This window comes from Carassius auratus, chromosome 20, assembly GCF_003368295.1.
Source record: "Carassius auratus strain Wakin chromosome 20, ASM336829v1, whole genome shotgun sequence".
In the NCBI taxonomy this organism is placed as follows: domain Eukaryota; kingdom Metazoa; phylum Chordata; class Actinopteri; order Cypriniformes; family Cyprinidae; genus Carassius; species Carassius auratus.
The window spans coordinates 25,364,066-25,380,091 of record NC_039262.1 but is presented as its reverse complement, the minus strand read 5'-3'; the positions used below and the strand labels follow the sequence as shown (position 1 = coordinate 25,380,091).

At 43.6% G+C, this 16,026-nt stretch overlaps 1 protein-coding gene across 1 annotated transcript in view; it reads right to left on the bottom strand.

Moving 5' to 3' along the window:
* The window catches only part of lama4 (laminin, alpha 4), a 57,921-nt gene that overhangs the window by 21,187 nt on the left and 20,708 nt on the right, over nucleotides 1–16,026 (bottom strand). The window contains exons 8-17 of the mRNA XM_026291614.1: nucleotides 5,799–5,882; nucleotides 5,208–5,359; nucleotides 5,009–5,119; nucleotides 4,591–4,702; nucleotides 3,754–3,918; nucleotides 3,477–3,670; nucleotides 3,185–3,301; nucleotides 1,951–2,099; nucleotides 1,670–1,811; nucleotides 1,336–1,429 (exon numbers count right to left, since the gene is read on the bottom strand). Coding sequence (XP_026147399.1) covers nucleotides 1,336–1,429; nucleotides 1,670–1,811; nucleotides 1,951–2,099; nucleotides 3,185–3,301; nucleotides 3,477–3,670; nucleotides 3,754–3,918; nucleotides 4,591–4,702; nucleotides 5,009–5,119; nucleotides 5,208–5,359; nucleotides 5,799–5,882 — 1,320 coding nt within the window. The remainder of the gene's footprint in view (nucleotides 1–1,335; nucleotides 1,430–1,669; nucleotides 1,812–1,950; nucleotides 2,100–3,184; nucleotides 3,302–3,476; nucleotides 3,671–3,753; nucleotides 3,919–4,590; nucleotides 4,703–5,008; nucleotides 5,120–5,207; nucleotides 5,360–5,798; nucleotides 5,883–16,026) is intronic.

Below are 16,026 nucleotides of genomic sequence, written 5' to 3'. Positions count from 1 at the left end.
CCATAATTCAGAAAATATTTTGAACTGTCAGAAAACAATGTATTTTCATAATTTCACAAACTACAACTTTCTTCAGCCACAGCCTTAGATGAACTGAAGATAAAAGACTTTAAATTTCCCAAGATCTGATTAAACAACTTCACAAACAGCATTACCAGCTTAAGTAATTACTAAACACATTTTTTCCCTCTCTCTCAGGCGTTTACAGAAGTTCTTATTGAGAATTAACAGAGGTTTAGATGTTGATGTCTTATTGAAAAATTTTGTTTGAGATCACCATCATGGAGATCAGCATTTGCTTAAGTTTGACTCTTGACCCTTGACTTTTGTTGATTTGCCTGTTTCCAGAAAACAGTTCTGCATTGATAACAGATCAATGACTACATTAAAATAAATTGAACATCCACCTTTCATGGTGTTTTACTTAATTTTGGATTTGAAATATTTTATGAGAAGAAAGTAATAAACTCAAATGTGAAAAAAATGCAACATTTCAATGACTTCTTTAAAATTGTCCAGAACTATTCGGAAGTTTAACACATAAAATTTAGACATCAGCACTCATCATACAAACCTCAACAATGGTGACAAAAAAAATTGCAGCAATGCATGCTGGGAGCCATGGATGAGTTTTGTATACTGGCATAAAGCATGTCACCATTGTTGTGTTTCATATTTCAACTGTTGATTTCTGTGAGTGACACAAAACATGTTTTAAACAAGAAGTTAACAATGACAGTATTTATACACTCACAAACATCAACATTTGAAATACAATGACAACATTAAGTTATTTCTTTCACACTGGTTGAGTTATTTAAACCACTTTAATGCAGTCATTTGTCTTTTATTAAAACAGACACGCTAAGCTGCTTTATAAATACATAAATGTTTTCTGAAAACACCTGCAATTGCTGCAAATGAAGCAACTAATTAAATGTCAAGAGTCAAAAGCCCAACTAAATGAAACACTGATCCCAATGAGGGTGACATCAAACTTACCATTTTCAAGAAGACGTCACTATCTAAACCTTTGTTAATTTTCAGTAATAACCTCTGTAGACATGTGACTGAAAGATAATTTGAGGAACATCATACCTTTTAAAAACTTTTTAAAAACTGGACATATTTTATGTTCCCAAAACCAACACTGAATATTTGTAGAACGTTCTTATCACAAAATTCTAATAGCTGGATTATTACAAATTGTGATGTTCCTCATTTGTAAGATGTTTTAGATAAATGAAATTACTGAATGAATAAATATAAATGTACTATTATTAATTCTTTGGAAGTTTTATCCAAGTAGAAAAAGAAGAACTCTCTCTGCTTTACCTTGCTGCTTAAAGTACAAGGATGAGGCCTTTGAGGAGATATCATCACTCTGAGAGCGCGCAAGGTTCAGCTGAGAGTTTAATTCATCAATAGCCTGAGAGAAATATCAGAATATATTTCAAGTTACCACATTAACCACCTTGAACAGAGATACACTGCCATTCAAACGTTTGGAATCAATAAGACATTTATGTAGTTGAAAGAAATTGATCCTTTTCACCATTTTTGTAGATATATAATAATTCCATTATCTTCTGGAAACACTGGAGTTTTGTGCAAATAGCATAAAATGAATGTTAATAATACAGATATAGTAATATCAAAGTATGCTTACGTCATGAGTACTGCTGGAGATGTTGAGAGCGGTCAGGGCGGTGATGTTAGCATCATCTATGTTTTTGACAATATTGTCATAAACATTCAAGGCATTCAGGGCTTTTTGTACATGTCCATTGGCATCACTTCCTTTCAGATTACTAAATAAAAGAAATAAGATAATAGAAATTGTCATCTGGTGTGCTGAAATGATGGAACAGCCATTTTGTGATACCCATGGATGAAAGTATATCATACAGATGGAGAAATAACATTAGTCATTTCTGGTTAGAAACTCACTACTGAAGTTCTTCAGCATGTCTCCGCAGATCATCAGCATGATCCTCGGCTCTCAGAACTAGATCTCTGTCTGACTGAGACAACTTCTCTGTCTTTTTCTCCAGTAACACACGAGCACCATCGATTTCTGCATGCTGTTCTCTCACATTCTATACATACAGATTGAACAAGACAACAGTAGCAATAAATACATTCATTGAGGTTTAAAGAGGTTATAGGCAATGCACTTTTATGTTCTTCAGCTTATATATTTACATTTTGCTATGCCATTTCATTGTATAAATGTTAATTGTGTCTAGAGCTTACAACAGAGAAATGTACTTTAAAAAAAATAATAATAATATTAAAACATAATATTACTTCTGTCATGACAAATCTCGGAGGGATTGGCATGGTGATACACTGTACATGACAATGTTAATGTGTTTGGTCTTGGTGGAAAAGATCTGCTACGCTGCTGCTGAATAGCAAGTACTGATACTTGCTGCTGCCAGTACATTCACAATCTGCTGCTGTGAGCAAAAATATTGCTGCTACAAATATAACATACATTAAATAACACCCATATAGCATTCATGAATCAGTTCGTAGCACATCTATACAGGTGGAGCTGGGGGAGGTAGAGGGTAAGCTGCAACTGCTACGGCAAGAGCTAGTTTTATATTTGAATGTTAAGCAGCGAGCTCATTGGCTACCGATACAGGAGAGAACCAATCAGCTGTGCCATGTGATAATGATGTCATTATTTCAGATTAAGTTAGCCCTATCGGACTGCGACATCTAGGGCCCCCTTCTTCAAATCTTGCCCTGGAGGTCCAATGCACTGCAGAGTTTGGCTCCAACCCTGATCAAAACCACCTGCCTTGTGATTTTCTAATAATCCCAAAGACATTGATTAGCATGCTCAGGTGTGTATGATTAAGGTTCGGCAGGAAAGTGGACCTCGAGGTCCAGATTTGAGGATCCCTGATCTAGGGTATTTTGAAAAACTTTAAGATAATTTTTTCTCACTAACACGTGATTATTAATCATTGGTGCACTTGAAAAAAAGAGAGAGAAAACTAATATATTTCTATCTTCTTAATATCTTTGGTGAACAGTTTTTAATTATTTAATGGAAAAAATTAAAAATGCTGTTAAAATTGATTATATAAACTCTTATAATAGTTTATATTTGCTTACAGTAGTTTACAGTATACTGTATGCTGTGCCGTAGATTAAACAGAAGATTTACCATGATCATATCTTCCATCTCAAGGACAGTCTGGTTTGCCTCAGAGACGATTACACCTGCAGTTACAGTAGTTTGATTGACACTGTCATAGCTCCCTTTCAGATGCTGCTGCTGTGCCTGAGAAAAGGAGGAAATGTTTCTGTGACATCTAATCACAATATAAACTTTAAAACAACATGAAAAGTTGATTGAATCTGACTAAAGTATCTGTTAAAATACTAATTATTATTACTCAATCAAAAACTACAAGATAAGGCTACCATAGTTAAAACTGAATTTGAAAATAAGATACCTCTCTCCTCTGTAGTTTGAGCTGGTTGCTGGTGTATTTGTTGAGTGCCTGTTTCAGTGTGTCTTTAGTGTTGTTGAGGAGATCCTGAGCTTGAAAGAGTTTGGAGGTGAATCTACCCAGGACTTCCTGCATAGGTGACAGACGCCCCTGCGTAGTCATCAGAGTTTTCTCAAAATTGCGCACACGTCGGAGCACTACAATCAGACACATAAATGCAGAAGTTGAATGAAAGCACACACACACAAACATAATTCAGTTAATAAACACAAAACCTCACATTCATGGGCCTCGGAGGACTCATCAGTAGCAAGAGGTTCTTTGGAAGAGAGGTCCAGACTTCTCATCCAGCCCAAAATCCGCTCGGCTTCTGCTATTTTCTGCAGCTTTACCTGAGGATCTAACTCCTGATAGACACCATATAATTCCCAGTCCCTGATCATATCTGAAACACACACACACAGACTCAGAACATAGCTAAACACAGAATAAAATAAATGCTTTTTTAATTGTATTGTATTTACAGTATTGTGCTGTATTTCTGGGCGTTCTTTGAATGCTACCAATTACGTCACAAAACTCTGAACAATTACAGTGTGATGCCATCAGCCAATCTTAAGTTGTCAAGACACAAGGCTACCCAGTCTTTCCTGAGTTATTTGCACATTTAGCACTGCTGTCTTGTGCATTGTGATGGAAGCATGCAATGACAGATTATTCTCTTTCGGATGCTTGTTTCAACTTGCGCCGAGTATCCATTTACATCCGTCAGTGTGCATGCATAAGAGAAAGTATTTTGAATGATAAGGAACTTTAGTGGTTGACTGGTGTAAAACGGTTAAACAGTGGTTGGACAGAACATTTACCAGGACATTATATAGTGCTCCACAGTTCAGCAGTTATAATCTAATTTATTACGCAATTAGGATGATTTAATTTGGGCCAGAATAATGTGGAACAGTTGGCAATTCTCTGAGGGGAATCTGCTTGAAGTACTACTTAAGAAAGTAATTGACAGATATTTCCAGGTAGTGCAGAACTCCTTGTCTGTTCCCCAGCACAAAAAAACAAAACAAAAAAAAAAACACAAAAAATAGTTCACAAGGTATCATGTTACCTTCAATGACATCACTGAGTGAGGAGAGGTTAGCAACAAGTGTCTTTGCTAGTGTGGAGCTATCAAGTGTGTCTTGATCCACCCGTTCTCCCAATAACTGCACTGTTTCCTCCTGACAAAATAAAACAAACATCCCCTCATATCAGCTGGAAGTACATGAGAAAGCACCCATTCACCCTCATGCATTATATTTATGTTCATGAAAGAGTGTTATCATGCCGCTTAAACCCAGACAACTAGGAATTGTTTGGCGTTTGTCAAACCAATACCAATTCTGTAACCCTATTTTTGTTCAACTAGTGATACAGGCCTTATCATTGACAAGGTTGGCAATGGTGCCGAAATTACACACTTCACCTTTAAGAAATTTCAGAATAAATAAAAAAATGAAATCAGGAAGTGCTGGAATGAGAGGCACCTCTTCTGCGACCACTTGCATGTCTGTAAGCAGTTTTTGAGTTTCTTGCTCCAGGCGTCCTGTATCAGCTCTCATCACTGCATACTTATTTCTCCAGCCTAAGAACTGATCCTGTTACAACACAGTGACACTATTTATGAAATACAACATCCTTTGGACGTACATTTCTTTAAGCTGTGTGTGGTTTGAGTGTGGTTACCTGTAATCTGTGTGCAGTGTAGTTGTAGTACTTTAATCTGTCGTTGGCAGCAGCTCCTGAAGAAATGTTCAACACGCTGTTTCTCACTTGCTCCAGGGTTTTGTTGGACTGCCGAATATCTCCGATCAGACTCCAGATACATGCATCACAGTCTGAGAGGTGGTGAGATTTATAAAGTAGATTAATTTATGACATGAGTGCACTTCTACATCATAACAGGATTTCTCACCTTTGTTACAAAAAGTATTTTTTTTGTTGCCTTTTTCCCTATTACATTTCCGTAATTATCATAAATTATACATTAGCTGAAAGCTTACATCTTTAAAATGTATTTGTTCATGAATTCTAACAATTTAAGTTTGGAAAGTGCACTTTCACATCTGTTTTCAAAAATGGGGGTTACAGTTAAAGGGGTTAATATGGCTCTATGATGTTCTGGTATTTCTCTATAATGTTCTATTTATTTATCTATTTATTAATTATTTTGTTAAATGTGGTACAAAAACTTTCTAACATAAGAAAGTGAACTGTCAGGAACACATTAACAAATTTGCTTAATTTTGCTGTTTTGTCTTGTGTCACTGAACTCACCAATATTACACTCGCTGATTTTTGAGGCCTCAGGTAGACACTCTCCTGAGTGCATGTCACAATTCTCCTCAGGACAATCACATTCTGAAGAATAAAACACACAGTACACATTTTGTTTATTATACATGCACACAAAATTGAACACCCTAAGCAACTACACAACCTTGATGACAAACAAAAGAAATATTCAAATTGTTAAGGAACACAAGTAGCAAAAGGTCTTTCTGAGACATTCGTAATGTAATGAAAAAAGAAAAATGATGCAAGCACTTCACTTAATTCATTTAAAGTCTACTCAACCTCGAAGCATCCTACAGCAGGTGTATGTGAATTTGCTCTCTCAGAATAACCCAATCCAAGTTATATTAAAAATTGTCCTTGCTCTTTCAAACATTTCAATCAATGTTTGTTGTAACTGTTCAGAAGACGTGAAAAATAAAGTGCACAAATTGTCACGGTTCATGAATTCACTCTCTCTCTCTCTCGTCTAACATGTTGTTATGTGTGTGTCTATGGGCGTGGTCACTGATCAGCGATGATCAGCAGCGCCAGCTGATTTCAATTGTTTGTCTCCTATTTAAGTTCAGTAACTGGTGTTTCATGTTGTCAGATCGTTGTTTCTCCCCGGTGTGCTCCCATACCTGTTCCCTGTGTTCCTAGTTCCTGCCTGAGTGTTCCTGTGTTGTCATTGTTCCTGGATCAACACCTAGCACTGGATTACAATTCACCATCACGAGGATTGCACACTCACCGGGATTCGAGGGATCTTCACTGAAGCAAGCACCATCATCGTTGTCCACCGAGGTCCCTGTGTCACTGTGCCATCAGCCTTGTGTCCGCCCCCTGTGTTACCCTGTGAACTGGTCGTGCTTTTCTGACTTTTCCCCCTCCAGAGCCACAGCCGCGGCGAGAACCGAGACTGCCTACACCAGAAGGTTATTCAGGTGAACCAGAATTTTGCAGAGCATTTCTTACCCGATGTTCTATGCACTTTGCTCTACAGCCTCAGACGTTCAACCAAGAGCGATCCAAGGTGGCGTTTGTGCTGACGCTATTATCCGGTAGGGCGGCTCTCTGGGGAACGGCGGTGTGGGAGAACCAAGACCCATGCTGCACCTCATTCCAGGCACTCTCTGAGGAGATGAAGAGGATTTTCGATCGGGCGGCGGCGGGTAGGGAGGCGGCCAGACTACTCACCAATCTCCGCCAAGGTCACGGTTCGGTGTTGGAATATTCCATCCTGTTCCGCACCCTGGCTGCAGAGTGCCGATGGAACGAGGAGGCGCAGTGGGACAGATTCCTGCATGGGTTGGCTGACCGTATCCAGAGGGAGATTTACATGCTGGACCTTCCCACTAGTCTCAATGGACTTATTTAATTAGCACTTCGAGTGGATGCTCGCCTAAGCAAGATGAGCCGTTTCCAACAAGACCATCCAGTTCACGGCATGGAGACCAGACGTCCGGAAATCCTGGATACGGTCAGTCCCTCTTACGATCCGGAGCCCATGCAGGTGGGTAGAGCTCAGCTTTCCCGGGAGGAGAGGGAACGGCGGAGATCCCAAAGACTATGCCTGTACTGCGGGGGGGCGGGCCACTTCGTTCACTCGTGCCCGTTAAAAGACCAAGCCCGGTAGTAACAATGAGGCTACTATCGTGTGGGATCTCCACCGGGAAGACCTCATCCTCACCATCATCAGCTACTCTCCTTCCGGTAAGACTAAGGTGGGCAAACAGCACTCATGACACCCGGGCTTTATTGGATTCAGGAGCGGAAAGTAATTTTATTGATGTTGAACTGGCTCACCACCTCCACGTTCCTATCACCCCCCTTACACACCAGATTTCTGTCAGTGCTCTTAATGGACAACAACTTCCTAACATTACACATACTACAGAACCCATCACCCTCATCACGTCTGGCAACCACATGGAAACAATAACATTCCTACTCATGCATTCACCCCTGGCACCCATTGTACTGGGACATCCGTGGTTCACACGTCACAATCCCAGAGTTGATTGGGGCACAATTCCATCTCCATGTGGAGTAACAGTTGTCATAAGTCATGTCTAGTGTCTGCGTGTTCCTCTGTACCTGTGTCTGTGTTCCAGGAGGAGGTGGTGAATTTGTCTAACATGCCCAAGGAGTACCAGGACCTGAGAGAAGTGTTCAGTAAGTCTCGTGCTGCTTCTCTTCCTCCTCATCGTCCCTATGACTGTGCCATAGACTTGGTACCAGGTGAGTCTCCGCCTAAGGGCAAGTTATATTCACTTTCTGTTCCAGAGAGGGAGGCTATGGAGAAATATATTTCTGATTCTCTAGCATCCAAATTCATTAGACCTTCCTCATCTCCAGCGGGGGTGGGGTTCTTTTTTGTGGGGAAGAAGGATGGGTCTCTGCGACCGTGCATTGATTATCGAGGGTTGAACAACATCACAGTAAAGAATACTTATCCTTTGCCGTTGATGTCTTCAGCTTTCGAACGGTTGCAGGGAGCATCCATCTTCACAAAATTGGATTTACGTAACGCTTATCATTTGGTTCGCATAAGGAAGGGAGATGAATGGAAGACCGCATCTAATACCCCCAGAGGGCACTTTGAATACTTGGTTATGCCCTTCGGGCTATCCAACTCGCCCGCGGTCTTCCAAGCACTCGTTAATGACGTGCTGAGAGCTATGGTTGATCAATTCATATATGTTTACCTGGATGACATATTGATCTTTTCCTCTTCTCTCCAGGAACACGTTCAGAACGTCAGATGAGTGCTTCAGAGGTTGCTAGAGAATGGGCTTTTTGTCAAGGTGGAGAAATGCGTTTTTCATGCACAGTCCGTTCCCTTTTTAGGGTACATCATCTCATCTGAGGGAGTGCGTATGGATCCTAACAAGGTTAAGGCTGTGATAGATTGGCCAAGTCCAGATTCCCGTAAGGCCCTACAGAGGTTTCTGGGATTTGCCAATTTTTATCGACGTTTTATTCGTAACTTCAGCCAACTAGTCGCTCCTCTGACCACCTTGACCTCCCCCAGAACGACGTTCAGGTGGTCCGATACAGCGGAGGCTGTATTTGCCAAACTTAAGAGTCCCTTCGTTTCGGCTCCCATCCTCGTTGCCCCTGATCCATCACATCAGTTCGTGGTGGAGGTCGATGCATCAGAGGTGGGGGTAGGAGCAGTTCTTTCCCAACGTTCTTCCACAGACGATAAGATTCAACCTTGCATGTTCTTTTCTCATCGTTTATCACCTGCCGAACGCAATTATGACATTGGTTACAGAGAGTTGTTGGCAGTCAAGTTAGCACTGGAGGAATGGCGGCACTGGTTAGAAGGGTTATCGTTTGGACCGATCATAAGAACCTAGAATATATTAGAACTGCTAAAAGACTCAACTCTAGACAGGCTCGGTGGGCACTTTTTTTTCGGCCGTTTTGACTTTTCTCTTTCGTACCGCCCGGGTTCCAAGAACATCAATCCCGATTCTTTATCTCGTATTTTTGACCATTCCGAACGCCCGTCCACTCCCGAGTGTATTTTACCCGAGATATTAGTGGTCTCCACTCTCAGATGGGAGGTCGAATCGAAGGTCATGAAGGCCTTAGAAGGGGTAACGCCTCCGCCCGATTGCCCACCGAACCGGTTATTTGTGCCTGAGGAGTATCGGTCTGAAGTCATTCAGTGGTGTCATTGCTCCAGTATAGCTTGTCATCCAGGAGTTAATCGTACCAGTTTTTTGGTTAAGCAATGATTCTAGTGGCCGTTAATGGCTCGTGATATCCGTAGTTTTGTTTTGGCTTGCTCTGTTTGTGCCACTGGTAAGATGTCCAACCGACTCCCTGATGGGTTACTACAACCGCTGTCAGTCCCTTCGAGACCCTGGTCCCACATCGCACTTGATTTTGTTACCGCCCTCCCACCCTCCCAGAGCAAGACTGTCGTTTTGACAGTCGTGGACCGGTTCTCGAAGGTGGCTCATTTTATCGCCTTGCCCAAATTACCTTCAGCCAAGGAGACAGCGGTTGCTGTCATAGATTACGTCTTTCATTTAGATGGCCTCCCGATGGACGTGGTCTCTGACAGGGGTCCCCAATTTGTGTCCAAATTTTGGCAAGAGTTCTGTAGATTATTAGGGGCGACGGTTAGTCTCTCTTCGGGGTTTCATCCCCAAAGCAATGGTCAATCAGAGAGGGCCAACCAAGATCTGGAGAGAGTATTGCGATGTTTGGTTTCCAAGAATCCTTCCTCTTGGAGCCAACAACTTTCTATGGTGGAGTACGCACACAACTTGTTACCAGTGTCAGCTACGGGCCTTACTCCGTTTGAGTGCAGTTTAGGTTACCAGCCACCAGTTTTTGCCAGTACGGAATCCGAAGTCGCGGCCCCCTCCGCTCACGCCTTCGTCCAGAGGTGTCACCACACTTGGACTAGAGCCCGTGAGACTCTTCTCCAAGTGGGGATGCACGCCAAGGCCAAGGCCGATCGCCACCGTTCAAAGCCTCCCGTATACGTCTCATAGATGGGGAACCCACTTAATTGGTTAACCGTTTTCTGGACTCGAGAAGGAGGGGACGCGGATTTCAGTACCTGGTGGACTGGGAGGGTTACGGTCCGGAGGAGAGAAGTTGGGTTCCTGCTAGAGACATTCTGGATCACTCTCTGATCGATGATTACAATCGTCAGGTAAGACCGTCAGGGAACGCCAAGAGGCGTTCGTAGGGGAGGGGGTACTGTCACGGTTCATGAATTCACTCTCTCTCTCTCGTCTAACGTGTTGTTATGTCTGTGTCTATGGGCGTGGTCACTGATCAGCGATGATCAGCAGTGCCAGCTGGTTTCAATTGTTTGTCTCCTATTTAAGTTCAGTAACTGGTGTTTCATGTTGTCAGATCATTGTTTCTCCCTGGTGTGCTCCCGTACCTGTTCCCTGTGTTCCTAGTTCCTGCCTGAGTCTTCCTGTGTCGTCGTTGTTCCTGGATCATCACCTAGCACTGGATTACCGTTCACCATCAAGAGGATTTCACACTCACCGGGATTCGAGGGATCTTCACTGAAGCAAGCACCATCATCGTTGTCCACCGAGGTCCCTGTGTCACCGTGCCATCAGCCTTGTGTCCGCCCCCTGTGTTACCCTGTGAACTGGTCGAGCTTTTCTGACTTTTTGAGCTTTTGTCAATAAACACGCCTTGCGATTACATCCTGTCTCTGTGTTACGTGACACAAATCTGTAATAAAACATGAATAAAGGCCTCATGTAGTGAATACATGCATTTTTGTAAGATAAGTATCCAGATTTCAAATGTAAACCCTTTTTTCTCACTTCTGCTGACTGTTGGGAACCAGAAGATGTGCAGGCAGAAAATGGAAGATGTATGCGTCACCAGTGTTGGGAACGTTACTTTAAAAATTTATTAATTATAGTTACTCACTACTTGTTCCAAAAAGTACCTGAGTTAGTAACTGAATTACTCTATAATAAAAGTAACTCGTTACCAGGGAAAGTAACTATTTGCGTTACTGTAATAAAAAAAAAAATTGCTAGATGTCAGATAATTTTTTTTTTTGCAGTTTTCAAAAGTCAGTTGAAATTAGTAGAACAGACAGGTACTGTACATAACTTTCAATATTTATTGCACGTCAACAGACAGCAAGAGTTTTATCCTGCACTTCAAGTATTATCTTTGTAAGAAAAGTGTTTTTGGCCACTAGCTTTGTAGATGCATGTCACACATTACATGTACACATTACATGCACCTTCTTGCCTTCGACCACAATGAATTTTAAGTAGTGCTTATATCTTCACCTTGAAAATGCCAACTTTTCATCGGATTGCTCCTGACTCGCCATCTCTGCTGCGAATCTCTGTGTAGCTGTTGGGCGTGTGTGTGTGTGTTTGACGCCGCTGTAGCTGCCGCGTGTGCCGGCATGTGTGTAAAAACACTGGCTCTCATTGGCTACCATGAAACACATGACTCTGCCTTAGCCAATCACAACCGCTTATCTCGTCATTAACCCACCTGCTCACTCGCTGTGTGAGCCAGGGGTCTGTTCGGATTGCATAGTTTATTAAATCAATGCATAGTAACGCACCGCATTTAACGTTCAGTAACGTTAACGTCACGGCTGCTGAGCCAGCGCCACAGCCCAAGATGGCCGCCAGCCCAGCGCCACAGCACAAGGAGGTCGCCAGCCCAGCACCACAGCACAAGATGGCCGCTAGCCCAGTGCCAATGCCCAAGATGGCCACGGGTCCAGAGCCACGGCCTAAGATGGCCGCCCATCCATAGTCATGGCCCAAGATGGCCGCCAGCCCAGCGCCACAGCACAAGGCGGTCGCCCGCCCAGCACCACAGCACAAAATGGCCGTCATCTCAGCGTCACGAAACAAGATGGACGTCAGCCCAGCACCGCAGCATAGGATGGCCGCTAGCCCAGCGCCTCTGCACAAGATGGCTGATAACCCAGCGCCAATGCCCAAATTGGCCACCGGTCCAGAGCCACAGCCCAAGATGGCTGCCCGTCCAGAGTCATAGCCCAAGATGGCTGCCAGCCCAATGCCACAGCACAAGGTGGGCGCCAGCCCAGCACCACAGCACAAGATGGCCACCTGTCCAGAGTCATGGCCTAAGATGGCTGCTTGCCCAGCGCCTCTGCACAGGATGACAGCCACAGCTGACCTTCCAGGGTTGAGTCAGGTTCTCATGAACCCTCCAGAGTTGAGTCAGTTTCTCGTTGACCCTCCAGAGTTGAGTCAGTATCTGGTTGTCCCTCCAGAGTCAAGTCAGTTTCCAGTTGACCCTGCAGAGTCGAGTCAGGTTCCAGTTGACCCTCCAGAGTTGAGTCAGGTTCCAGTTGACCCTCCAGAGTCAAATCAGGTTCCAGTTGACCCTCCAGAGTCGAGTCAGGTTCCAGTTGACCCTCCAGAGTCGAGTCAGGTTCCAGTTGACCCTCCAGAGTCAAGTCAGATTCCGGTTGACCTTCCAGAGTCGAGGCAGGTGCCTGTTGACTTTCCAGAGTTGAGTCAGGTTCCGGTTGACCCTCCAGAGTCAAGTCAGGTGCTCACGGACCCTCCAGAGTTGAGTCAGGTGCTTGTGGACCCCCCAGAGTCGAGTCAGGTGCTCATGGACCCTCCAGAGTCAGGGTTAGTCACCACTGACCTTCCAGAGTCAGGGCTAGTCACCGTGGACCTTCCAGAGTCAAGTCAAGTCACTGATGACCCTCCAGAGTCAGGGCTAGTCATCGTTGACCTTCCAGAGTCATGGCTAGACACCGTTGACCTTCCAGAGTCAGAGCTAGTCACCAATGACCCTCCAGAGTCAGGGCTAGTCAATGATGACCTTCCAGAGTCAGGGCTAGTCACCGCTGACCTTCCAGAATCAGAGCTAGTCAACGATGACCTTCTAGAGTCAGGGCTAGTTACCGTTGACCCTCCAGCATCAGGACTAGTCACCGTTGACCTTCCTGAGTCAAGTCAAGTCACTGGTGATCTTCAAGGACAGAATCAAGTCACTGGCGATCTTCAAGGACAGAGTCAAGTCACCGGTGATCTTCAAGGACAGAGTCAAGTCACCAGTGATCTTCAAGAACTAAGGCAAGTCACCATTGATCTTCATGAACAAATGCAAGTCACCAATGATCTTCATGAACAAATGCAAGTTACCAATGATCTTAATGAGCAGAGTCAGGCCACCAATGATCTTCAGGAGCAGTGTTAAGTCAGCATTGATCCTCTGGAATCCAGTCTAAACACCATGGGATTACCAGAGCCTCTCCATGTCTCTGTTGAACTACTGGAGCCTCTCCTCGTCTCAGATGGATTACCAGAGTCTCTTCACACCTCTGTGGAACTTCCAGGGCCTCGTCATGTCTCGGCTGATCTACCAGAGTCTTTCCTCACCTCTGCGGAACTTCCAGAGCCTCGTCACATCTCAGTTGAACTCTCTGAGTGCCCGACTGATCATGTCGTGGCACGGAGGCTACCCTTAACTTGTTCATGTTCTTTGTTTCAGACTTGCACAACCAGACTGGCTCTCCTGCCAGTCTGATCCCACTGTGGTGGTCTTCGGCACCGCCCTGGTGGGCTTCGGTTTAGACCACACGGTTGTGGTGGTCTTCTGCTCCGCACTGGTGGGCTTCCTTCCTGACCACACGGTTGTGGTGGTCTTCTGCTCCGCACTGGGGTCCTGCCTGGTCGGTGTCATCCTGGGTTCCTGAACACCCCGATCCACACCTTCCTGTCCCTGTTCCCCTCTGTTAGCCTGGCCCTCCGTCCCTCCCCCTGAACCTCCTCCGGTCCACCTCCCTCCTGATCCCCCTGTTTTGTGTTTGCACTTCTGGTGTCTGTTCCCCATTAACTGGTTCCTCTGGTCTCTAGTTTCACCATTTTTTTCTGGCCCTCCATCCCTCCACCTGTCCACCTCACTCCTGGACTCTGGTCTAGGAGCCGCTCCAAAGAGGGGGGGGGGTATTGTCACAGTGTCTGGTTTGTGTTCCCTTGGTATCCACTAGATGTCCTCCTTCCCCACGGTGTCTGTCACTTCATGAACCACATTCCTCACGTTCTCTGTCTAATCATTGCACTCAGCTGTCACTGGTCATTAATCATTGCACTCAGTCAATTCCCCATTAGCGTTTGTCTCTCCCAGTGTATTTATACCCGGTCTTTCTTAGTATGTGTTACGGAGTCCTTGTTTAATTCACGTCCATCTCTTGTCGTGCTCTAGCCTTGTGTCCTTGTTTGTTTATGTTTTGGAGATGTTTGGTTGACCCCTGCCTGGACTGTTTATTCTTTGAATTGCCCTTAAATAAAGACGTACTCGCATTTGGATTTCTCGTGGTTTCTCCTACATATTCATGTTTAGTATGTATGTGTTTGAATCTGTTAGCTTGAAACCGTCCTAACCATCAGTTATTTGTCAAATGTATCATATTATTGTTATAGGAATCATGTCCAAAATTAGACGCTGCAAGAGCGGGAAAATTCGGACCACGTGCTTAATAAGATAACATGTGATTTATGATACCCCCGAGCCAAGACAATATCTGATTGGTCAAGGCAAATTTTTTAGGTGTGGCCAACAGGCCAGTTTAAATACTTAGGACACCATCAAATCTTGTTTTTAGTTTACTTTTAGCTTGTAGCTTTGCTTCCTAGCTTTTGCTTTTAGCCATGCTGTTTGTCATCTTTGTTCTTTGAGCGAGGTTCCAGCATGCTTCAGCCTGCACACCTGTTGCTACTTAGACACGATGAGAAGAAACACCAACTAGTCTCGTCAAACTTTACTTCTGTACTTTTACTTTAGTTTATTTTCTTTTCCATTGAGAGTTTCGTCTTCTGAGTTAAGTTTTGTAACGCCGTGTCTCTGTCTGACCTCGAGTGCCCGCAACTCCCCATCGTCAGCCAACGCCCAACCACGGGCTTCCCAAGACGTCACTTCAATGACTACTGTACTACCAGCCAATCAGCGACATCGGGAAACCCCCTTTAAACAACAACAAAGGGAACCCCCTTTACACAGGAGACGCAAGTAGTACCTCCAGACATTTGTTCTGGTGTATCTAATATAATTTTAACATCATTGAGGAACTTTATTAACTGATTGATGGCTGTTCATGTCTATGCAATTTCAGGTATTGCTGTAAACTTGGGATTCCACATTTTCATTCTCTTAAACTCATTCTTCCATAACTCTCTATCTTCCTGCAACTTGTGTGAATGTGTGAGTGCGTGTGCTTATGTGTTAGATTAGTTTTTATGTCTTAAGATTTATCTAATAAAGCCTTATTCATATTGAAAGGAGAAGTATCTTGTGTTTTGTGCTTACAAGTTAATGTCTTAGACTGCCGATCCTGCTAATTGATAGTGTTTTCACTATATTTTGGCTCGTTCAGTGAATCGCAAGGTGTCTCAGTGATCAGCCATGAAACAGTGATTCTGTTCAAATTCCCTTTAAAATCTTAAATGGTTCCCCTTGAGATAAATTTACCTGTTTCCTTTACACTTAAAACCATTACTAAGTAAACTAAGTTTTCATTGCTGATCTGCACACTTTCATTATATGTGACCCCGGACCACAAAACCAGTCGTAAGTGTAAATTTTTGGAAATTTATACTGAATAGCTTAAAGGGGGGGTGAAATGCTATTTCATGCATACAGAGTTTTTTACACTGTTAAAGAGTTGGATTCCCATGCTAAACATGGACAAAGTTTAAAAAATTAAGTTGTACGT